Genomic DNA, 26,032 nt, shown 5'->3' with positions numbered 1-26,032 from the left:
CATAGGAATTTTTGGATGGGATTTTTTAAATTAATTTTTTTTAAAAAACAACAATTTGTCAAATCCACTTCAATTTAAGGATACATATTCCTCTCACCCTGCCCTTGCTTACTTCTTTCGAGCTTCAGGCTTCAAGGAGGCCTGCATGGAGGCTTCCTCTGGAAGCCAAACAGCCGAGAGGTGGGGAGAGTGGGAATTCTAGCAGATTTCTTGGGAGGCTGTCAAGCTGCACACGAACACAAAAGATGGGCTGCAGGGAAAGATAAGTGGCTAAGACTGGGGGAGAGAGGAGGGCAGGCTGCACTGCAGTGTGCCAAGAGCGGGGCCTGTGCCAGCACGGGGCTCGGGGCAATTGCCCCAGTCGCCCCATCCTAAGGATGGCCCTGCTCACTGCTGAGCCAGCAATGGAGCTGAGTTAGTTGAACTTTTCAGAAGCACTGGTGCTTCTCCCATTGCACCAGTGCTTCGTTAGGATGTCCGCCACTATACGTTACTACACTGATACTGATATTATGGGCTGATATTGCAGCCATCTTGGAAATGGCAAATAGATTTTAGCTCAGGTTGCCATTATTTTATCATGGGATGGAAAAGGTCATAGAAAGAAGCAGAGTAAGAAAATAAAATTACCTTCAGCCTAGGAAATGGGCTATTCAGAAAATGTCATAAGCAAAAAATATTCAGAATCCAATTTTAAGCAGGCACTATTGCAAGGCTATGGTGAGAACAGTTAAGGAGAAAGCCTTACCTAGTGTTTGAGATGTGCTTTTTTCTGTTCATTCAGAGGCTCAGGCTGCAGAGGATAGAAATCAGATATATTTGGCATAATATATCCCAGTGCCATTCCATCACTCTGTTCCTCAAAGCAGAACAGAAATTAACACAACCTTGGTGAGGAGAAGAGTAAGGCATGGAAAGAAGATAAAACAAATAATCAAATTTAGATTGCTAAGTAATTCTAGATGTAATAAAATAGATTTATATTATATTGTTCTCTTGTCGAAGTGAGGCTTTGGTGCCACCATCTATTATGAAACAAAAGCACTTCTCATTTGAACTGCTGGATCAAAGAGCAGTTGTCTTTTACTTCTGCCAAAGAATGCTAAACTGAAGAACTCTAAAGGAGTATCAGAGAAGATGTGAAGAGGCAAAACCTCTGCTGCAAGCATTATACTTTATATACTTTATATACTGCAAACATGTTTGCTGTGGCAATACTTGGGTTACATGGGTTCCTGTAGTGAGCACACAAAATGTGAAGAGCAGATATGCATTCTTAAATTCATCAACTTCAAACAGGGCTGAACAACTTTGACGCTCCAGCTGTTTTTGGACTACAGTTCCCATCATCCCCAGCCACAGTGGCCAATACAGGTATGATGGGAGTTATAGTCCAATATCAGCAGGATGGTCAAAGTTGTGCAGCCCTGACTTAAAAGAATGCCTTCTTCCTCGTGATCTCCACCTACCCATTGATATTGGCTAATGTGACCCTCCCTTCCCAGTGTCCCCCTTTTCAGTAAGAAGTTGGGGTGTGTTCTTTTAATGGAATTTCCAATCCTGCCAAAAAGAGAACAAGCCCCACTATATCATATTTGTTCAGAAAAGTAGATAAGACCGACTTCTTTTATCTTCCACTTGTTGGAAGGTTGGCGGTTTACTGTAACTGGTGAAGGATTTTGAGAGCTGGTTCAGCATAGCAGCTAAGGGGCTGAGCTATGAAGGAAGCAGTCCTTGGTTGGGATATTGCCTTTGCCATGAACTCACTAGATGGCTTTGGGCAAGTCACTCCCTCTCAGCCTCAGCTTCCTGGCCTGCAATATGGGAATGATAATTACTTACCCAGCCTACAGGGTAGTTGTAAAGATTGCAATAAGATGATATATATGAAGCACTTTGAACACTCTGAACACAGGTAGCATATGCAAGTGCTACCTCCAAGAAATAATGAATTTAGGCTAATTCATTGCTTAGAGTGGGATGAAATGCCACCCCACTAGTTTTCAAGTGGAACTAAAACCTCCCCATTCCATTTCAATGGACATAATTAAGTCTGGCCTAATTTGATATAAAACCATCTCACTGCCTCCCCCCCCCCCACCCCTGCTTGGGGCTCTGGATTAAATAAATGATATTCAGGGTGATCTTTTCATGGGACAAGGTAAGGCAGTCACCTCCAGTGGCAGATTTTGGGGGCACCAGCCAAAGAGACCCCTCTGCCAAAATCATCCCCCTTAGCTACCACTGCGTCTTCCTTCTGGCCCGGCACTCACTTTCTTACTTTCCTTACACGCCACTACTGGACTATTCATGAAAAAGGGAAGGAAGTGGAAGAGGAGGTGATGACAGGGCAGAGGAGTACAGGAAATGCTCTATAGAGCATCTGCAGTCATCTATAGAAAGGGCAGTAGTGTACGGTCCTGTACGCTAATGCCCTTTCATCATTTTCTCTTCTGCTTCCTCCCCCTTTTCATTTCTGGCCCAGTTGGGGCACTCTAGGGAGGCAGGAGGGTGGTTATGCATGTGCTCAGTGAAGCAGTGGCAGCTATTGCCACCTCCACAAATGAAAAAAAGAGGCACATGATGGGTGGGGGGAGAGGTGGTTTTTGAAGCTTTATCTCAGGCACTCTTGGACCACTACTGGTGCTATTGTGGTTTTCATTTGTTTTAATGGCTAGCAATCCCCATCACACACACACACACACACACACACACACACACACACACACACCCCTGCTCAGGAAAATAAGGTAAAGAGAAATAAAGTAAGGTTTAAAAAGGGAGAAAATATAGTTGTTTGCATTGTTACCCCTTGAGAAAGGAAAACAAATGAATTAAATATGTATTTAAGGTTTTATTATAAATAATAAATATGAATAGCCTAGCTATTTCTTAGTTGTTGTGATATTAGCAGCAAGGATGTTTTAAAACATTCTAGCGGGTGCCCACTGTCACCCTTATAGCATTCTTTGTAGCACAGCTAACCTGATGCTGTATTCCACAGCTCCCCCAACCCCTGTAATACAGGCAGCAGATTGCTCTGTGTGTTGGAATACTGCCACCATTCGATGGAGCACTGGCAACCCAGAAGCGACAGACTCATTCACACTTGAGTACTGCAGACAATATTCTCCTGAAGGAGAAGGCCTCAGGTCAGTCCCCCTGTGGTTTGAAATGCAAAATAAGCTGGAAATGAAGCTAAAGGGAGTTTTCCTGCATTGGGATTGTGTAGAGGAAAGATTATTCTGTTTGCCTTGATCTTCCTAAGGATGAAATCAGCTTTTGGCATAGTGATTAACATTTGTGCCAGATGCTAATCTCAGAGATTATACTCAGAAAATCAAAAATACCTTTAACTTGTTCTCGTAAGGACAAAACTTGTTTAGACTAAATCCCCAAGCTTTACTTGGGTCCTGTCCAATCCATCCGGAGCTAGATTAAAGACAACGCCTGATCCATCACATCAGCATCCTCTAACTGTGCTTTCTTTCCAACCTGCATTCATACACAGAGACGAGTACAATGTAAGCATAAACAGAGTCGTCTCATTCTTATTCACTCTCAGATTTAGCGGAAGTGGATCAACCTGGATTAGAAACACCTGTAGGTTCAGCTCCCAACTCAGTCATGAAGCTCACAGGAGTCATTAATTTTCAGTTCAATGCAGTGCTTTTCAATTAATCACGAATCAGTACTGGGATATGAGATATTAGGCACTGGGTCTCCTAAACTATCATTCACAACATTTTGGATTATGGTCATTCAGATAAAGGATGTATGGTTTGTTTCTGGTAAAACTGCTAAATTTAAGTCATTTATATGGCCTGCATTGCCCTACGAACACTCTCATGAAAATAAATTATCCTTTGGGGTGGTGGGAATAAATGTTTGCTTTCAGCTGGGTTGGAAGAAAAGAAGTGAAAAACGTTGGTTTGATGGACCTCATAGAATTGTGTTGAGGATCAAACAGTGCTCTTCCTAGTAGTCAGCAGCTCTCTGATTATGATGACGCCATAGCAAAAAAGAACAAAATATTAGCTTTTGTCAGGTATATCTGACCAAATACTTTGTCAACTATATTGTTCTTGTTTTATCACCATCTATTTTATTCAAATAATCTTTGGCATATTAGAGAGGAAAATGATGAAAGACTGGGCTTGTACCTTTAATTTATGAAGAAGGGGTGTACTGGTCAGTGATTGTAATAAAGATTATTTATTAATTAAAATTTTCTTATATACCACCTCCTCCAAAGACTCTAGGTGGTGGACAACAATACCAATAACAATTAAAAAAATAAAATAAATGAAATGAAATAAATTCAAGGGCAAACGCCTGGAGAAACAGTTAGGTCTTAAGAAAAGCCTTAAAAGCAGCTAGGGAGGGGGCTGAACAAATATGGGGTGGAAGAGTGTTCCAAAGAAGAGGGGCAGCCACAGAGAAGGCCCTCCTTTGGGCCCAGGCACCACGCACTATACCAGGGCCTAGGATTGTAAGGAGGGCCAGCTGAGAAGGCTTCACAGGACAGGATACAACCGGCCGAGAGAGGTGATCCTGGAGATATACAGGTGCTGAGCCCATAAGGGTTTTGTGTAGGTGAGAACTAGCACTTTGAATTGGACCCAGAAGTGAACAGGCAACCAGTGCAGCAACCATAAAAGAGGTGTGACACTATCAAATCTACAGCCACCCATGAGGAGGCGGGCCGCTGCATTCTGGACTAGTTGAGGCTTCCAAATAATTTTTAAAGGCAACCCTAGGTAGAGCGCATTACAGTAATCAAAATGAGAGGTAACAAAGGCATGAGTTACTGTTGCCAGGGCCTGTCGGTTGAGGAAAGGCCGTAACAGGCGAACCAGCCAAAGCTGGGCAAAGGCACCCTTAGCCATGGCCTCCACCTGCTGTTCAAACAGGAGCCATGAGCCCAGAAGGACCCCCAGATCATGAACTGTCTCTGTCAAGGGACGTGCAACCCCGTCAAGAGATAAACTCACACACAGCAATTGGCCAGATCACCAACTGGACAAGAGCAACTTGGTCTTGGAGGGATTGAGCCTGAGCTTGTTTTGGCCCATCCAGGTCCTGACAGCTTCTAGGCACTGAGCCAGTACATGGATAGCATCACCTGTTTGGCCAGGGGTAGAGATATAAAGCTGAGTATAATCAGCATATTTATGACCAACGGATGACCAGGCCCAGCGGCTTCATGTAGATATTAAAAAGAATAGGAGCAAGGGCCGAGCCCTGTGAAACCCCACAAGAAAGGGTCCAAGGCACAGAACACTCACCCCCAATCAACACTAACTGGAATTACCCAGTGAGAGAGGACTGGAACCACTGAAGAACAGTGCCCTCAAGGCCCATCCCACTTAAGCACTCCAGAAGGATAGCATGGTCGATGGTATCAAAGGCCACTGAGAGATCAAGGAGAACCAAGAGAGGTGCACTTCCCACATCAAGGTTACGATACAGGTCATTCAACTGGACAATCAATGCCATTTCAGTGCTGTGCTGTGGCCTAAAATCTGACTGGCAAGGATCCAGGAAATCAGTTTTTTCCAGGACTCTTATCAACTGACCACACAACACCTTCTCCAAAATCTTACCAAGAAAAGGAAGATTGGAGACTGGATGATAAATATCTAGATTATCAGAGTAGAGAGAAGGCTTCTTCAGAAGTGGATAGACCACCATCTCTTTAAGGGCTGATGGAACAAACCCTTTAAGGGAAACAAACAAAACTTTAAGGGAGCAACCCCCTCCGAAGAGCAGAATTAACTGTCTCTCAAAGCCAGGAGAGAACATTCCCCCTTACAGCCCTAAAAAGCCAGGAGGGACAAGGGTCTAGGCTAGAGGTCGCTGTGCCCACGTTGGTGAAAATCCTGTCCACATCATTAGCCTCAACAAGCTCAAAGGTATCCCAAATAGTAACACAAAACCCAGCATCTATTACTTCAACGGATACTGAGCAATTGGAATCCAACTCAGACTGAAGGCGAGCAACTTTATCAGTGAAAAACCTAGCGAACATGTCACAGCGGCCAGATGGAAGGTAACCTGAATCAGCCCTTCCCAGCAAAGAATGGATGATTTATTTATTTTATTTATGTATTCAATTTCTATACCGCCCTTCCAAAAATGGCTCAGGGCGGTTTACACAGAAAAACAACAAATAAATAAGATAAATACAGGCAGTAATGGGCTGGATGAGGGAGAACAAATTGAAGCTGAATCCAAGCAAGATGGAGGTACTCATTGTGGGGGCTCAGAATCTGAGGGATGAGTTAGATCTCCCTGTGCTGGATGGGGTTACACTCCCAAAAGGAGCAGGTGCGCAGCTTGGGAGTATTCCTGGACCCAGGCCTCACCCTGGTATCTCAGGTGGAGGCCATGGCCAGGAGTGCTTTCTATCAGCTTTGGCTGATTCGACAGCTGCGTCCATTCCTCTGAGAGGATGACCTCAAAACAGTGGTGCATCAGCTGGTAACCTCCCGGCTTGACTACTGCAATGGACTCTACGTGGAGCTGCCTTTGTATGTAGTCCAGAAACTTGGTTGGTCTCTGGGGCAACCCGGAGAGACCATATTATGCCTGTTTTGAAACAGATACATGGGCTGCCGATATGTTTCCGGGCAAAATACAAGGTGCTGGTTATTACCTTTAAAGCCCTGCACGGCTTAGGTCCAAGTTATCTAAGAGAGCGCCTTCTTTTACATGATCCCCACCGCACGTTAAGATCATCTGAGGAGGTCCGTCTCCAGTTGCCACCGGTTCGTCCGCTGGTGACACAGAGGCAGGTCTTCTCTGTAGCTGCTCCTGGACTGTGGAATGCACTCCCAAAATTCGTGATTTGAGATCATTGCTGTCCTTCAGGAGAGCCCTTAAAACCTACCTATTTGGCCTGGCCTTCCAGGGTTTTAAATGATTAACTGTTTTAAATTGTTGCCCTGATTTTCAGGGCTTTTAGATGTTTTATTGGTTTTATTGTGTTTTGATAGTTTTATTTTAATTGTTAATTTGTTTAAATTGTTTTTATCATGCTCTGAACTGCCCTGAGCCATTTTGGAAGGGCGGTATATAAATCAAATAAATAAATAAATAAATAAATAAAATGGATCCCTGTCCCCAAAGGGCTCACAATCTAAAAAGAAATATAAGATTAGACCCCAGCAACAGTCCCTGGAGGTACTGTGCTGGGGGTGGAGAGGGCCAGTTACTCTCCCCCTGCTCAATAAAGAGAATTATCATGTTAAAAGGTGCCTCTTTGCCAAGTTAGCAGCAGATGCAAAAAGTGCAGAGAAATGAGAAGATTTTGCCGCCCTTATCACCCCTCTAAATTCCCGAACATGGCAAGCAAACGTGCTCGGTTGACTTTCTTAGTATTCCTCCAGCGATATTGATTGATTGAATGAAAGGGTTAGTGAAGTTTTTCACTTGATATTCAAGATCAGCTCACTCTTCTTGGCCCTTGCCACATCTGCTGGGTTTATTTTTATCATGGCTTTGAGTAACAACTAAGATCTGCCTGCTCAAAACTGCTTACAACAAAAACTTAAAATGGAAAATGGTTGCCAAAGATTCACTTTGGTCTGTGATCAAATATAAAATGGAACTTGCACTTAATTGAATGAATGATTGAATGAATGGATGAATACTTTATTATGGTCTTTTGACCCCAAAACACAAAAACAGTGCAGAATATAATATATTATGTGTTTGTACAGACAGTACAAATGCATAAAACCGGAGACTCCATATTACTACTACTAAGTATAACTCAAACCAGCTCAGACCTAACCTTACATGCAGCTGCACAGAATTTGGCCAAACACAGTGTTATGAGTACACAGCAATCAGCTAAAAGAAAAGAGGTGTATTCATCATCCGTTCTATAAGGCATGTTTAGGAAGAGGGGGAAATAGAAGTACAAATGTCTCTATAAAATGAAGATTATAGCACTTAAGTGGATATATTAGTGCAATGTTGCTTTTCATTAATGGCATATTATTGCCAGTCAGTCTTGCACTGTATATGTTTGAAAAAAAATCTATTATCTGGATCAAGGACTCTGACTGACATTTTGCATAGCATCCCACGACATGGTTAACATTGCAGAAGCTGCCATTCACAAAAAATGTTGAAATTATGCAAACCCAGTTGCATGGTGTCCAGTGCAGTGGTTTTCAAATAATGGCCACTGGAAATAATGGCCCACATTGTGCAACTGTGTCTGTGCCATTCTAGAGCTTGCACAAGAAAGCTCATGCACAACTGTGTGCATGCTTTTTTTAAAAAATGAGGGCACAGCAGCTCTCCCATGGTGCTAATAATGCCTGCAGGAGGCTGCACAGAATGCCATCCTTTGTTTAACTTGAAAGCACTGGAAGTGCTTTTCTCGCAGAGCTCTCTAGGGAAAGCACTGGGAAGGACAACACTTTCCAGCATGCCTTCCAAGATGGTAATAAGGCTCAGGAAGGCTGTTTCACTTAAAGGAGCCCCACCAGCACTTGGCAAAGTGCAAACTGTGGTGGGAAGAGTCACCTTTGTACCGTGCCAGGGGGACCGTGCAGAGTATTCCATAACATGCCTACCAGATTAAGAATCGGAAACGGATGGCCCTGATCATTTTGGCTGATGGCTCTGTATGGTAAGCATTCCTATTAATGTGAACTCTTTCAATACAGTAAAGTGAAGTGTGCCGTCAAGTCGGTGACGACTCCTGGCAACCACAGAGCCCTGTGGTTGTTTTTGGTAGAATACAGAAGGGGTTTACCATTGCCATCTCCCATGCAGTATGAGATGGTGCTTTTCAGCATCTCCCTATATCGTGGCTGCGAAATATAGGTATTTCCCATAGTCTGGGAAACATACCAGCAGGGATTTTTACTGGCAACCTCTGGCTTGCTAGTCAAGTCATTTCCCCGCTGTGCCATTAGGTGGCGCTGAACTCTTTCAGTAGCCTAGATTTATTGGGATGATAGACAGTTTTGAGAAATAGCAGGTGCTTTTAGCTTTCAAAAACAAAGATTAGCCCTTTCATCAGTTTCTTTAGATTGTTCTTAGTCGGTGCACTAGAAGGGAAATGGCTATCTCTACAGAGGTAGGGTGTTCTGAAATGTTGAGATATGCGTATGTATGTATGTTTGCCTTGCCTTATCTGAAACAGTCTGTTTGTTTGTTTGTTAAGTAAATAGGAGTGGTTTACCTGTTAGCTGTAAGACGAAGAATAATGTAGACATGCAGCCAAAAAGCAACAGAGATATGACTGGACATTTTACCAAAACAAGAAAACTACAGGTTCTATTAACCAAGGCTGCAGTCCTATTCAGACTTAGCTGAGAGTAAGTCCCATTGAGTTCAATGGAACTTAACTTCAAAGTAAACATGCCATATTTTTCTCCATCCACATCTTAGCAACAATTTGGAACCGTTGAACTAAGTCAGTCTGAGCCGAGTCAGACTCAGGCAGGGAAGCCAGTGTTGACTAGTCATTTTCCCCTAGCATGAGAAACAGGGGCGTGGCTATAATTGAGCGAAAGGGTTCAAAGAACACGGGCCCCCAGCTCCTGAGGGCCCTCCAGCTCCCTCCCTCCCTATTTTCTTCATTATCTCCCTCTCTCTGGGGGGCCGCCAGAGAAAGGGATGAACACGGCCCCCCCTCCCCTAGCTATGCCCCTGATGAGAAAACAGTCATTCTTAAATGTGGAATCCATTTTCATCCTCCCTACTCATAGAAGAAGCTGTAACTGATTCCCCTTCCCATCTATTCTTAGATAATTCAGGTAGTCACATTGCAAATCGTAAAAACCATCCTTCGGGAAAGTGCTTACCAGTTCATGGTTGCTTATGATGTACTAAAGGATAAAATTATAGGCTGGAGAGGAGGAGGTGAGTTAACCCTGTTATTGGTAGGTCAGGGCCAAAAGACATTCAATTAAATCCCATAGATTTTTTTTAAAGCCATGCGTTGGTAGAATGTTCTTGGGAGATTCTTGTTTTGGAGGTGGAGGAGGAGGAGAGGCAGGAAGAATGGGAGGAAATTGTGGGGGGGGAATAAAATGTCTTTTGCCCCTTTCATTCTTACACTCTCTGTCAAATATCTTGTGTCAAATATCTTGTAGCAACAGCATGAAGCCTAAAGGAAACAGCTTTAAAAATTGCCAGAATCTGTCATGCGTTGCTAGTACAATAGAGCTATTGTATTTCTAGCACTTTGCAAAGGTTGTAGCTGTATTTTATAGAATCCATAACACTCAGCATATTTTTAAAGATTTATTTTCTCCCTTTCTTCCATTATAGGAATTATATGGTTCAACAGTTCATGATCATTTAAAGATCTATGGAACACCCATGTTGATCATGGGAACTGAAGAATGCCTCAACCTCTTTCTCTTTGTCCTGATCAATATCTTACCGTTACTCTATCACTTCCCATATTGTCATTACAGCTGCACTAACTTAAAGGCCTGACTAGCCTTATGAGAAGGAGAATGGGTAGGAATGGAGAGTTCTAGTTGTTCCTCCATCCCATTTGCTACTCACACCTGCATTTACTACCCTGAACCCCATTGCCCACTCCTGTACTGAAGTATATCTTTGGGTGGAGTGGGGGATGAACCAGGCTTGCTTTTCCAGACCAGACTCTGCCCCACGGGATGGCCGTTTCAGGAGGCAGTTGCCTCAGGTGGCAGATTCTTGGGGTGCCAACAGGGCAGCAAGATGATTCTGGCTGTTGTCCTTGGAGCAGCTGTTTGAGATTGATCTGACCCTTGCAAACTTTGCAAGGAGCATCTTTCCTTGCAGAAAAGGAGGCTGCTAGCAACCTTCCCTCCACCCTGCTCCCCACTCCCCATGCATTTTCAAAGCTTGCAAGAGTTGATTTTGAAAAGGGCTTGGCCCTCCACCAGGGGCAAAGCAGTGTTTTGTACCTCACCTTAGGTGCAGTAATACCCTGCTCAACCCTGTTTCCCCAAATCAATTATGGCCCAAGAATAAGACAAGAAATATTTGTTCCTCCTCCCAAGTCAGAAGCTGTGCTTACAATGGGAAGAGTAGAAAAGATGCCTCCCCCCGGCCCTTTTAGTTCCAGCTCCTATTTTTTCTTGGAAGGAAGTTGGCATCAGCAGCGTATTGCCCCTTTCCCACTAATGCCTTCCAAACAGAAAGGAGGGACAGCATCCTCTGCACTTCTCAGGGTACCACTATCAGTGGTAGCTGGGCCACTTCCTAACAAGGACGATGAGCATCTTTTGCCACCACCTCAGTGTTGTCCCAAAGTACAGCATATGACTTTCCCCCTTGGGAATAAATGGCAGTCATTTCCTTATTATGGGAGAAAATAAAAGGCTTTACTAAGGTTGGGGCCTAAACCTGCTCCCTGTTCCTGGTTAGTCCAGTCTTAACAAATCAAGTCTGCTGGGTTCTAATTCTTGGTCGCAGCCATGCAGGATGGAATGCTAGAGAGTGAAATGGAATGTTGGGAGAACTGGATGGAATGATAGGAACTTGGCTTTGGGGTATTAAAGTCAAGAGTGGGAGTGGCTTTATACTTAAGCGGAATGCTGCTCTTTCAGCATTCTATCATTATAAAGCCTGAAGATTTTATTTGGTAGAGGGAGAGTTTTGCCAATGGAACTCTCCCACTTGAGCAAGTGGGGGAGGAGTGATTTTAGCTAATCTTCCTTCCCTATATAGCCCCTGTGCCCCCTGAAAATATGTCCCCGAGGATTGGGGAATCCTCGGTAGTACAGGTGTAGGGGCATAAGGGGCAACAAAGAGAAGGTTGGATTAATTAATATTGCCCCTCCTCCCTTATTTGAGCAGGAGTTCTGCTGGTAGAACTCTTCATCTGGATGCTACCCATTGATAATAAAATCAAGACAATTTGTCCTGGTTGTAGGAAATTTGGCACAGAATCTAACATGTTTAAAAGAATATCTTATTCCTATATATCATATAAGACAAACATATCTTATATATTTGGAATAACAGTCACCATAGCTTCCCCCAACCTGCAGAGAAAGAGCAGTGGGGCTGAAAGATGAAGGGGAAAGTATGGGTGCCTGGAGGCTAAGCGGCGAGCAGAACATATGACTGTAGAACAATGTTTACTGCTTAGGCGACATGGAAGTTAAGGTGTACGCCTTAATTAATTTCCATGTCTTTTTGGTGCATAAATGAATTTTAAAACATCTTAATTCTTGCCTTAAACAGGAGGGCTTTTGATCTGAGCATATAGAGATCTATATTACCTATATCATCTACGTATTATAGATATGTTAGATGTCATATATACCAGATAGTGTTGGAGCTTGCAGACCTCAACTCTGGAATGTGTCTTCAGTGCTAGAACTCCCCACTGGAACGCAGGGACAGTTCCTTTCCCTCACCATTGAGAAATAACTACCAGCCAGCACACAACTGGAATTAAGGAGATGAGCTTCCCAAAAGTGTGAGAATTCCAGGCACATCTGTTCTGGCAGCTCTCGTTTCTGACATCAAGTGTCAAATGACGAGTCTAGATTTTTATATTCATAAGTACAGTCCTGCTGGATCAGGCCCAAGGCTTATCTAGTCCTACAACCTGTTTCACAGGAGCCAACCAGATGCTTTAGGAAAGCACACAACCAGGAAATGAAGGCATGTCCCCTCTCATGCCACTGCTCCTCTGCAAGTATTCAGAGGCATCTTGCCTCTGAACATGGAGGTAGCCTCTAGCCATTGGGATTAGTAGTCACTGTTAGACATCCTCCATGATTACTAATCCTAATGACTATAGGCTAGACCTCCATATTCAGAGGTATTCTGAAAAAGACAACAGTTGCATTCTGAAAAAGACAGCTTGCAATGACACTGAATGAATTGCCACTATTGTGTGGGAACCACTCCACTCTTTATTTTTCAGTGATATATTTACATTATTTATTTTTCAGTTATTTATTTTAAACATTTATATTTCACCCTTCCATCTGTTTTTTTTTTTTTTAAGGCATCCGAGATGGCTAATACTCCATAAAAATGGTTTGCCATGTAGCACCGGGCGCATACATCACAAGTGACACCCCCGTAGGAGGGCAGGCTGCATAAATCTGCTTGTCTCTGTTCACAGAGAATGTTTTCCTGTGCACACTGCATATGCTAGCACTTCCTTGAAGATATGGAGCAGCCAGCAATTGCCAGCATTTGTTATGTGAAAACATTGTGGATGTGTGGAAGGTGTGTAGGAGGCCACTGATGTCACAGTGCCAGGTCCTACGCGAATACTGTTCTAGTCTTAATTTGGTTTGCATTGAACATTCTCTAGTTCTGATATTTGCTCAAAATTATTTGACACAGCCAAACCCAGAGGAGGGGAAACCCCTCACCAAATACTTGTGTTGTTTCATTGTTACTCCTTTATTCCGTTGGGTGCTGCCCTCACTGTGCCCTCACTGGCCTCGCCCTCACTGGCCTCAGCTTGCACTGTTTACTCTCATTGATTGTGGCTCTTTTGTTTATGGGCTTTTATAATGTCATCACCTCAGAGTGTGAAGACATCATCAACAAATTTGCATGGTTTATCACAGCCAGTCATATTAAATTATGTGTATATGGTGTACTACTGTATTATAATCTTATGTAAGCCACTCAGAATGCCTTTTTGGCTGAGGGGTGGGGAATGAATTATCCAAGTAAAATAAGGTGCAAAGAACAGTACTGAAACAAAGCAAACATTTTGTGTCAAAAATGGCCCAAACTAGGAGGTGCCTTTCAACACAGAAAAATGAATGTGAAACTAGTAAATAGTTTTGGTTCAGTCCTAGCCTTAATTAATGTTTCCCTAGTTTCATAGAAGGCTGGAACATGAAGTTGTGAATTCAAGTTTTGCTTCCTGTGACAGTACTGTGTGGGTGTCTGGATGGATGGCTGACAGAGGCAATTTCTGTACTCATATTTTCATTAAAGTGCAAATATACATAACAGAAACAAAGACAACAGCAGCAAACAATACTTAATTAATTAAACACACCAACAAAATAAACACGCCAATAAAATGTAGAAAAATTCAGTATCCACTGAAGGAATTGGTCATCAATTTGGTATTCTAGCATTACATCTCAGATGTTTGGTCTCCAAAGATCACTTAATACTTTTATCTTCACAGAGCATCTTGTAAATACTATTTAACGTGGAGGTTCTCAGACTTGGGTCTCTATGCCTTGTTGGACTGCAATGCCCATCATATGAGATGAAGGGAGTTGCAGTTAAACAACATATGGGGACCCATTTGAGAACCCCTGCTTTTACTAGTACTGGATCATATCTCTAATATCTTATCACAGAGGGCTGGTTCAAATGAACACTTTCAACAAGGTTTTGTAGCATGTGTAGGGGTGATTCTGATGAACACTCCTCACAATTAAAGGACATGCGGATAATGTGTCAGCATGTCACCCATTGATGTCAGGCCGGAAGTGTTCTCAGCACAGCCCAAACTTTACCATGAATAGGGTAAGTGTTCATCTGAACTGGCCTAGAGGCTATTGTGACTGAGGATGAAGGGAATTATTAGCCCAACAACATATGGGGACCCAAATTTGAGAATCCTGGATTTCAAAAATCTTATTTCCTAAACTGTAATTAGCTTATTTTTGGGGCAGGTTTAACACAGATTTTCTTGTATTTAGCACACGTGCAAAATTTGTATTCCACCCTTTCTTCCATGAAGCTCTTGAACCCTGTTCAGATAGCAGACAGCACATGCTGAACATGTGGAGCGGGGGATCAATGTGGCTGCAGGCCCCTGCTCCTGCCCTCCCCAAAAGCAGTAGTAGAAGGCACGTGTGCAGACCATCTTCAGACCTTCTGCTGAACACATGGAGGTCAGGAGCAGAGCAGACCTGCCAACGCCAGGTGATCTCCCATCAGATTCCAAGCAGGAGTGGAAATGTTCACTTCTTAGAGATGTGCCTTGTTGACTTGGGGCTGGAGTCACATTTAGAGTTGCCACAGGTCCAGGATTGGCCTACACCATGCAGGAATCGAGCATCCTGTCCAGGAAGTAGGGATGTGCGAACCGGTTCAGATCCGAACCGGTTCGGAGGTTCGGATCGAACCGAACCACCCCTGGTTCGGTTCGAATCCGAACCGAACTGGGGGTGGTTCGTTTCGAACCGGTTCGGACCGGTTCGGATCGGTTTGGAAAGCTGAAAATTGGTCAGATGGTAGCTGGCACCCAGGGGTACCTGTCACCCAAACCCCAAAGCAATCGGACACTCGTACGATTTTTTATGAATTTTTGAAAAATATTTTTATTTTTCTCTCATAGGATATAATGGGACCCGAACCAGGCCATTATTTCTTATTGTGGAGCACTCATGGGTGCCAACAACCATGCAAACCCTGAAGCAATCAGACACCCCTATGATTTTTTATGAATATTTGAAATATTTTTAATTATTTTTCTCATTGTGTATAATGGGACCCGAACCAGTCCATATCCCCTGTTGTGGAGGACCTAGGAGCACAAAAGCAGGGTGGGTGGTAGACAGGCATGGGTGCCTACCACCCAAAAAATCTCAAGGCAATTGGACACTCCTCTGATTATTGGTGAATTGTTAAGTGTTTTTGAATTCCTCATAGAGAATAATTAGGATTGCAGCAAATGTATAGCTTCATGTCGGGGGGAAAGGGGTGTCGTAGAGTGCAGTGTGGTGGGTGGTAGTTTCTAGGGTGGGCAAGGAAGCTATCAGAATTATTTGAAAGGAATTGGGCAAAGAGGTGATTTTTAAGTGATTTTTGAAGTTTACGCGTCTTTAAGGTTTTTCCTCATAATAAGTTATAATGGAGCTTTCAGCAGCCCTATAAGTGCACATGGGGGTGCTGGGGTGGCCCAGAGCAAGTGGTGGTGTAGTGCACATAGGGTGCCAACCACCCCCATGGGTTTCTAACCCATGGGGTACAGGGATCTCTGGTAGGGGCACCCCCATGGGTACAGGGTTCTCTTGTTTCTGAGGTATTGAGTGTGGATTCTATGATAGCAAATGAGATTTTCAATGAGACACCATCAATCCACTCTAATATGCTATCATAGAATCCACACTCCGCCTCCTGCTTCTTCTCTGTGTGTGTGCTTAGTAGGGGTGTGCAATTTGGGATTTCGGGTGATTTGGCTCGGACCCGAACCGAATCACCCCTGTTCTGTTTTGTGCCCGAATCTGGGTCACCCGAATCACCCTTGATTTGGTTCGGATTTGGATTTAATCCGAATCCGAATCCGAATCGATTCGGGGGGTAAAAAGGGGCCCAGGGGCAAAATTTTGGGGTGGGGTGGTAGTGTCCAATGGGTAGAGTCTACCACCCCAATTTCAGGGGGATTGGGCAAAGGGCTGATTTTTGGTGAATTTTTAAAGTTTTAGTGACTTTGGGGCAGTTCGGGGGCATAGCATGGGATCTGGGCAAAAGGAGTGGGGTGGGGTGGTAGTGCCTAATGGGTGCAGGCTACCACCCCAATTTCAGGGGGATTGGGCAAAGGGCTGATTTTTGGTAAATTTCTGAAAATTTCATATCTTTGGGGCATATTGGGGCATATTGGGGCAGAAAGTGGGGCCTGGGGCAGAATAGTGGGGTGTGATGGTAGTGCCTAATGGGTGGAGGCTACCACCCCAATTTCAGGGGGTTTGGAAAAAGGGGTGATTTTTTGAGAATTTTTGAAGTTTTAGTGACTTTGGGGCAGTTTGGGGGCAGAAAGTGGATCTGCCCCAAAATAGTGGGGTGGGGTGGTAGTGCCTAATGGGTGGAGGCTACCACCCCAATTTCAGGGGGATTGGGCAGAGGGCTGATTTTTTGAGAATTTTTGAAGTTTGGGTGTCTTTGGGGCAGATTGGGGGCAGAAAGTGGATCTGCCCCAAAGGAGTGGGGTGGGCTGGTAGATAGCGCCTAATGGGTGGAGGCTACCACCCATCCCCAATTTAAGAGTGATTGGGCAGAGGGGTGAATTATGGTGAATTTATTTGTATGAGGTTTGTCTTCATAAGGTGAAGTGTGCTAAATTGATTACTTCCTCATATTATTCATAGTAAAGGAAAGTGTGAAAAAGTGAAAGTGGGGTCATGAGAGTTGTTTAATTGAAAAATATCTCATTTGCTATGATAGAATGAGAATTCACACCTTTTCTATTCACCATAATTCACCCCTCTGCCCAATCACTCTTAAATTGGGGATGGGTGGTAGCCTCCACCCATTAGGCACTATCTACCAGCCCACCCCACTCCTTTGGGGCAGATCCACTTTCTGCCCCCAATCTGTCCCAAAGACACCCAAACTTCAAAAATTCTCAAAAAATCAGCCCTCTGCCCAATCCCCCTGAAATTGGGGTGGTAGCCTCCACCCATTAGGCACTACCACCCCACCCCACTATTTTGGGGCAGATCCACTTTCTGCCCCCAAACTGCCCCAAAGTCACTAAAACTTCAAAAATTCTCAAAAAATCACCCCTTTGTCCAAACCCCCTGAAATTGGGGTGGTAGCCTCCACCCATTAGGCACTACCACCACACCCCACTATTCTGCCCCAGCCCCCACTTTCTGCCCCAATATGCCCCAATCTGCCCCAAAGACATGAAATTTTCAGAAATTTACCAAAAATCAGCCCTTTGCCCAATCCCCCTGAAATTGGGGTGGTAGCCTGCACCCATTAGGCACTACCACCCCACCCCACTCCTTTTGCCCAGATCCCATGCTATGCCCCCGAACTGCCCCAAAGTCACTAAAACTTTAAAAAATCGCCAAAAATCAGAGGAAGGTCCAATCGACTTGAAATTTGGGTGGCAGGTAGAACACAAGGTCCCCTTTCAAACCAGCTATTTTTTGAGATCCGAACCGGTTCGGTTCGGATCCGAACCGGTTCGGATCCGAACCGAACCGGGGGGGTGGTTCGGCAAAACCAAAACCGAACCACCCTGGTCCGGTTCGGACCCGGTTCGGATCCGAACCGAACCGGGAGAACCGGTTTTATGCACATCCCTACCAGGAAGTAGGAAAAGCGTCACCCTGGATATGGAATGTCCAGGAATTTGAGCAGGAAAACTCCATTAACAAATTTTGCCCATTAACAAATTTTCTGGTGCTTCTCTCCAGGCATTGTAGCTACATGGTATCATTGTTTAAAAGCCCCATATTCTTACCCTTTCTCCCACAGCAGTGCTACTGCCTTGATAGGCCAGCTTTCTCTATATGTCTCAGTAAACGCTCTCCCCACCTTTTTGGATCATCTCTAGTTCGCGAGGGTGGTAGTAAACCTCTGGGTTGAGCTGTGAAGTATATAGACAGACAGAGCCCTCCTTTCTCTAGTTAGCATTGTCAGAGGTCCTCTCTAGAACACTCGTTGCTTTATAACCATTTATAAACTGCTATTATACAAAGTAAAAACCTAATACAGGTTTTGTTCTCGCCTGCATTATGTTACTGTCATTATATTTCACATATTTGATTGTTTATTGACATGAAACGTTCCTAACCCTCTTCTGTGCAAAGAACTCTATAAGGGGAACTGTACAAAACAGCTGCCAAGCTCTGCTGTCAAGCATACAGTAATCCCTCGACCTACGAACTACTCGACTTACGTTGTTTTCGAGTTACGAGCGACAAAAAAGACCGGAAGTAGTTGCCGGTTTAGATTCAGCTTACTCGACCTACGAATTTTTAGATGCGGCTTCCTCGAATTACGAATGTTTTCAGACTTCCGTGGTGTGCTCCTCGACTTACGAAAATTTCGACCTCCGAACGTGCGTTCGGAATGGATTATTTACGTAAGTCGAGGGACCACTGTACTTTCCAATCCCCATCAAAAAAGTAGAGTTTTAACATTTGCATCACACCCACTTGATGCTTGTGTACAGGGATACTCTCAGACTAATGTGGAAACCCTAGTCACATTTCATACTGACATTTTTTTAAACAATTATTATATATATATATTTAAAAATCTATACCACCCTTCCAAAAATGACTCAGGGAGGTTTACACAGAGAAATAAATATATAAATAAGATGGATCCCTGTCCCCCAAGGGCTCACAATCTAAAAAGAGACATAAGATAAATACCAGCAACAGTCATTGGAGGTCCTGTGCTGGGGGTGGACAGGGCCAGTTACTCTCCCCCTGCTAAATAAAGAGAATCACCACGTTAAAAGGTGCCTCTTTGCCAAGTTAGCAGGGGTTAACATGCAAGTGTAGCCTTCATTACACTGAGTTATATCTGATTATGTATTTATTGTATTGATTCTAAAGTACACGTGATCAAATCTAAAAAGAGTTTTGGCTCAATTTGGATTTTAAAAGCATCTGAAAGCCTTTGAAACCCATTTTGGCTAAAAACAGTTCACTCTGAAGTTAGAATATATTTTAGCTTCTTTTTTTAATGGTGAGAGGACATCATAGAAGAAATATTATGAGTAAATGAGGTATCTATTCATGTAGGGACCAATCCTTCAAAGCTCTCTAATGCAGAACTGTGTTGACATTAACTGGTGTTTGTTCAGCATAAAGACTATATAAGAAATAAGAGGAATTTACCATACTTAAGAATAAGGCATATGCTTAAAGAAGGAAACCAGCAACTAGCAGATAAGTGCTCCTCATTGTTCAGTTTCTAGTGCTCTCTGGTGGAACACTGATGAAAAAACAGCTTCTGAGGCTGGTATTGGATAAGAGCACCGAAAGCGGCTTGCTGTATCAAGGCACTGCTATCCATTCGTGTACACACAAATTTCTTTCATGAAAATGGTGGAAACCTTTCTTACACACTGTGCAGCCATAAAGGCTGAAGAGAAAAATTGTGAACACTGCAGTTCGGAGAACTGCTTCAGGTACACTCAAGATCTTGAGTAAGGCCCTTGTATATTTGTTCCCCACCCCCTCAAAAAAATGGCAGCATCAGGAAGGGCTGATCTACAATCAAGACCATGGCAAAGGAGAAGGGGCTTTTGCCATTTGCCCTACCATGCTCCTAATCCAGACTGGGAGGATGCAGCTGCTATTTGCTCTGGGAAGAAAATTCACATTGGTACCAATGGGAGTATCTATCCTGAGCAAATCGTAGTAGGGAGGCAGATCTAGATCAGGACCATGGTGGGAGCAAAGGGTTACCTCACTGCCACCACCGCCACAGTCTCAGTCTGGATTTTCTCCCTATTCAGAGGGGGAAAGCAAGCACATAAGGGCTAGTCTCTTGTCTGTATGTAGTGTGTAGTTTAGCCCTCAGTTAAGTTCCTCATTGGAACTTGTCCATAGAACTTTGGATCCTGGGTACCTGTGTGCACAAGACTTTTTCTGTTATCTTCTGTATTTCATTGTTGCTGCCCCGGAGACACCCTGTGAACAAATGAAGATAGCCCTATGCAAATTTCAGCATACATTTTCCATTATTGCTTTTTCAGATCTCTAGCTGGAATTAAAAGGCCTGAACTGAAAGTTAACCTTGCACCAAACATAAATTATTTCTTCTATGTGAGAGCTGTTAACCTCTTTGGAACCAGCGAACAGAGTGAAGCTGCTCTCATCTCAACCAAAGGTAGATACATTTTTCTGAACAGTGGGGAAGTTGGGGATGGAAGATAATGCACACAAATATTGTCGGACTTCCACATGATATATTATCTGATCCTTTATTTTGTAATGGTCAGTATATTGGCCCAATCATGGTGTGATTGACATTGGCCAAAGTCAGATGTAGTTCACCAATTATAAGCTGCAAAGCTACCAGTTGGAAACTGATATTAGAGGATCAGGCTCAATGAGTGGTGGCGCAGTGGTAAAACTGCCGCCCTGTAACCAGAAGGTTGCAAGTTCGATCCTGACCAGGGGCTCAAGGTTGACTCAGCCTTCCATCCTTCCGAGGTCGGTAAAATGAGTACCCAGAATGTTGGGGGGCAATATGCTAAATCATTGTAAACCGCTTAGAGAGCTTCCAGCTATAGAGCGGTATATAAATGTAAGTGCTATTGCTATTGCTAATGAGGCCTTCAGTTTGTTTATCTCTTCATGAGATATGTGTAAATCTAAAGGTTTGGAGCTGGTCTATCCTGTATTTAATGTTGTTTGTAAAGTGTGGTTGACTATTTTGAGTGGGTTTCATATCTACTGTTGAAATGCAAGCAATGTTTGTCAGTGGAAGTTGAAAATGGGACAGATGTTAGCAGGCAGTTCTTTGTGGGTCTAGAGATGCAGGAGCAGCTGATATGGCATAGGGAGAAATAGGCAAAATACTATTGGCTCAGTTGCTAACATCCAGAGTACTGCTGCAAAAATGTCACGCTAGTGCAAGGATGTTGTGCTAGCTACTTTTACGAAGTTGAGACCTTGCATTCCAGAGCAGTGTTGTGCTGGTGCAGCAGGGTGTTCTGGTGCAACCTGGGGCACACATCTTGCTGTGAAATGCCTTCTTCAGTCCATAAATACAGCCAGGAATGATGCAAAGGTATCTGCTATCCTTGTGGCGCATGTGCAGTAGTTACACAAGTGTGCCGAGAGTGCAAGAGACTGAGCAGCTTTGAGCATCCACTCAGCTACGGGGCCTTCTTGCATGGGTGCATCATTGTTTGTTGCACTGCTGCAGCCCTAGTCTGGGTGTCAGCCAGTATTTCTAAGTGCAAGTGCGAGATTTAGCCCTAGGTGTAAGTGACTTCGTTATGGAAGGGTTTCCCAGCCTTGGGTTCTCAGATGTTGTTGGACTGCAATTCCCATCTTCTCCAGTCTTCAGCCATTGTGGCTGGGGAATATGGGAGTTGTAGTCAAGCAACCTCTGGGAACCCAGGGTTGGGAAACTCGGCCATATGAAAAGGGTGTAGCGAGGGGAGAGTGGTGGGCCGGTATTCGCATAGTGAACACGGGAGGCCTCCCCACTCAAAGCAGTGCCCCCCATGGTAGTGCACAAGCTCACATGCACCCCTCACTCACTCACTCCCTCACTCCACCTCCCTCATCCAGCTGGCTGGTTGGCTGCCTAGCTGGCACTCCTGCCACTGCCACTGCCACTGCCACCCCACCACTGCCCACCACTGCCTCCACCTCCTGCTGCCTAGCTCCAGGCCCGTTCTCTTTCCATCAGCCCACCAGGAATGCATGCACACCTTCCTTCCATCAGTCAGGATGGAAGAAGCCAACTGATGGAAGGTGGATGTGCCTGGGAGCTGGATGAGCAGCCGAAGAAGGTGGCAGGCGGCAGTGGCAGCAGGCGGCCGGTGGTGGCAATGGCAGGAGCCGCAGCCAGGGGGAGGGTGGAGCTCGGCGGCTCCTCCTGGACACTTGGTGGCTCCCGGATGTAGCACATGACAGGTTCTTTGAACCCATCTGCCCCAGGCTCCTCCCCTGGTATGGAAAATAGAATAGACCCAAGTTCAAATTGGACCTCACTCTAGGGAAAGTTAAAATTTAATATATGACATCACTGATGGAGTTTCATTAGGGCTATAGTAGCTTAAGCCCCAATCCTAACTCCTCCCTTGCTATTTAGGAAGACAGGAGCAAGCCCTGCATGCAGATTAGAGGCGAATAGCCTTCCGTGCCATACCACCAAACGTAAACATAAATGTCTGGCCTCAGCTCAGCAAGAACTATGAATGCCTTCTAGTACAGTCTGTCATGCCTTGTGCCACAATGACAGTGATTGCTGTAGTTTTCATAAGGTTATGATTCACTACGAACATTACTGTCATCCCTGAGGTGGTGTTTGTTTCTCCTCTGTGAATCACAACAGGAACTCGATTTCACATAATGAAGGAAACAGCTCACCTTGCATTGCAAGTGTCTCCAAATGGAACCATGATATGCCTTCCTGAGGAAACCAAAGTCACTGGGTAAGTAGCTTGTATTTACTCCTTGCTATTTAGCATTATTGTACACAGGATGTGAGGAGCCATACAGATTAGACATAAAAGGGATCTGAAACAGAAAAAGCAGAGATGGGGGGAATGTGTTGTGTTGTAGATTCCTTTGCAGTTTGAATTCACTGGGTTTATTCCTCCTGTTCCTTTCTGAGATTTTTCGTCTTCTGTTCTTACTGTAAGATTATCAAAATGAGGTCAATAGATTGCCAGTTTCAAAAAAGCTTACTTATTTACAACAGAGTGGGATGGGGCGAGGGGGGTATCTCTTTTGTTGTTAAACTGGCTAGGTTAAAAATACTTCACTTTAAGGGTATTCACATGACTGGAAGGTGGGGAGGGTGGGTGGGTGGGGGGAAGGCTGCACTAAACTTGCCTTCCCCCCAGATGAGTCCCCAACATTGGTGGGAATCACAAACCACACTCCCACACGATCCACGCTGCTAAATGCAGCGCAGATCTCTGGAGGCCAGGACGATGTGTCCTGGCCTCCACATATCCCACAATGCACCACATAATGAGCATAGTACATTCGGGGATACCCCTGTTCCACGTGCCATGAAAGGATCCCGGCACTGGGTTTAAGGGCATGCTTGTGCCCTTGATTTTGGCTAAAGACCAGGCTTAAAAGTGAGGTTATGCAGGTGGGCAGTGTTGGGATTTGTTCAGTTCCTGGTGCCCCAGGCTGGATAGCCTTAGCCTGGGTTAGACTGCTCGTGGGAACCACCTTTCTGAATACTGGGAATGACGGGACTTTAATTTGCAGGTATTTAAATGCACCCAAATATGCAGGTGAGTACTGATCTTTGAACTTTAGCCAATAGACCAAAGTGCTACATTTTGCTTCTGTCATCTCTTGTGCACAGAATCTCACCAGTCCTGGGAGAGCTCTTGGCTGCTCGAGGATGGCACTACTGGGAAACCACTGTGACTGGCTGCAAGGCTTACAGGGTTGGGATCTGCTACCCCGCTCAGCCACAAGACAGCGCCCTTGGGCAGAACAAGACTTCCTGGTGCTTGCACTGTTGCAGTACAGCAAGGTAATAAACACAATTCATTCTAGAAAGATGAATGTGAAATGACTGAGGAACATAGGAAGCTGCCACGTACTGAGTCAGACCATTGGTCCATCTAGCTCAGGATTGTCTGCACTGACTGGCAGCAGCTCTCCAAGGTTTCAGACAGGGGTTTCTCCCCACCCTGCAAGGAGATGCGGGGGAATGAACCTGGGGCCTTCTGCATTCAGCCCTCAAAAGTCAAGTCCTTTCTTACTTCACCTCATGTTGTATCCAGAGTCCTTGGAGCAGCTTTGATATGAGAGAGAGAGAGAGAGAGAGCACAAATGGGCAAATAGGGATAGGAACATTGCTAGGGTTGTATTTATGCATATATCAGGTCACAGTAGTAGGCATATTTGTTAAAAATGTTTCTGAGCTAAGGGAATATGCGTGCACAAGTATATGTGTGAAAGTGTCTGCATATATGAAGAGGCTGTAATATATGCACAGAAGGGAAGGGAAAGAAAGGGCCCACTAAGAATCTTGTTTTCATCATATCCTTACAGTTTTTCTGCCAAAAAAAAATATGGAGGCGGGGGGAAACAAAGAAGATGGGGAGCAAGGGGGCCCATCTTCCTTTTTTGTCCCTAGGCCCACTCCAGCCTTGCTATGCCACTGGTCAGTTGCATGTTATGGACAGTGGATTTTGTTATTGCCCTCTTACTATTACTACTTATTGAACTCATTCTCATGATTGGAGAATGAACTCGGACGGGGGCGAGGGAAGGCAGCAACGGAAAGATTACCTCCCCCACAGACTAGCCCATCCATGTTGCTGGACGGCCAGATCGGCTGCCCAGACAATTGCCGGCTTTTGCTAGTAGCAGAGAGGGAGCAGAGAGATTTCGGGGCTGGGAGGCCACGGGAGCTTCCTTAATGCAACACGTGAGTGCCTGGTGCATTATGGGAAGTCTCCCGATGCCACTTGGGGAGCCTCCTGATGCTTTTGTGTCTATGCCACATGGCACCATGCAGCACTGACACACGAGCGTTTAGCCCGCTTTTGGAGCACTCTCGCGCCCCAAACCCAGGCTAAGTGGTGGGCTCCCTAAGAGGGCTTACAGCCGTGCTGCTGCTGGGAACCTCCTGGCTCCTGGCAGCACACACGCACACTGAAAACCAGGCTGAGCTCCCTTAGCCTGGTTTTCAGTGTGCATGCGAAAAGTTTCACTGTATGTTATCTATTTATCGACCTATTTGTTCTGATATGCAGCGTGGTTTACTGTATTTAATGAGGCTGCCTCTGCAGCATCCCTGTGAGGTAGACTATTAATAGTTAGAGTACGGAGGCTAAGAGCCAGAGGCTTGCTTGAGGGTCCACAATGATAAAGGTGGGATGTGAACACAAGCCATGGGTCCCGCCATGGACCACTGTGGCTCAAAAGAGACCCTGAATCAGGGCTCTGTTTCTGCTTTTCTTCCATTATCTGAAAAAGGGGCAGCCATTTGTGTCTCTGGATGTTGTTGCAGTAATTAATACAAGACCCACCTGTCCTTTCCTTGGGCTGCGTTTAGTGTATATATGATACATTTCTACCATAGCTGCTTCATCCGAGGTCATCCTGATGATTTAGCTGGTGACAAGGCGAAGGAGAGGCATGTCGTTTTGAAGTGCACCCAGAACGCTGCAACTCTGGGTGATTGGTGGCTGGGAATAGTGCTCTGATGATATACTCTCTGTCCTTTATGCTGGCAGATAAGGTTACACTGCTTCTAGGCTTTCCACTTTCCATAATCTGATCAGGAGTTTTAGCAGAACAGTAATAATCATCAGTGGCAAGGATTGGTGAATGCTTGTAACGTGGCACTTCAAAGGGCCTGCTTCAAGAAATACAGTAATCTTTACGGAGCATATTTCAAAGTGCACCACATACTGTACATGAGCTCAGTAATCCTTAGAGCAGCTCTTAAGACAGGCCACCTTGAGTAGTCCTGTGCCCACAGGGCTGGCCCACCAATGAGGTTGGATAAGGCACATGAACATAAGAACAAAAGAACAGCCCTGCTGGATCAGGCCCAAGGCCCATCTAGTCCAGCATCCTGTTTCACACACTGGCCCACCAGATGCCACTGGAAGCCTACAGCAGGAGTTGAGAACATGCCCTCTCACCTG

At 44.7% G+C, this 26,032-nt stretch overlaps 1 protein-coding gene across 1 annotated transcript in view; it reads left to right on the top strand.

Annotated features, from left to right (window-relative positions):
* CMYA5 (cardiomyopathy associated 5) overlaps window positions 1-26,032 on the top strand; it is a 109,250-nt gene that overhangs the window by 71,315 nt on the left and 11,903 nt on the right. The window contains exons 9-12 of the mRNA XM_053299617.1: window positions 3,005-3,152; window positions 20,417-20,550; window positions 22,735-22,834; window positions 23,728-23,901. Of these exons, the coding sequence (XP_053155592.1) occupies window positions 3,005-3,152; window positions 20,417-20,550; window positions 22,735-22,834; window positions 23,728-23,901 (556 nt within the window). The remainder of the gene's footprint in view (window positions 1-3,004; window positions 3,153-20,416; window positions 20,551-22,734; window positions 22,835-23,727; window positions 23,902-26,032) is intronic.

Source organism: Hemicordylus capensis, chromosome 2, assembly GCF_027244095.1.
Source record: "Hemicordylus capensis ecotype Gifberg chromosome 2, rHemCap1.1.pri, whole genome shotgun sequence".
Classification (NCBI taxonomy): Eukaryota; Metazoa; Chordata; class Lepidosauria; order Squamata; family Cordylidae; genus Hemicordylus; species Hemicordylus capensis.
The sequence above is the reverse complement of the archived record's forward strand: the minus strand, read 5'-3'. Positions and strand labels throughout refer to the sequence as shown.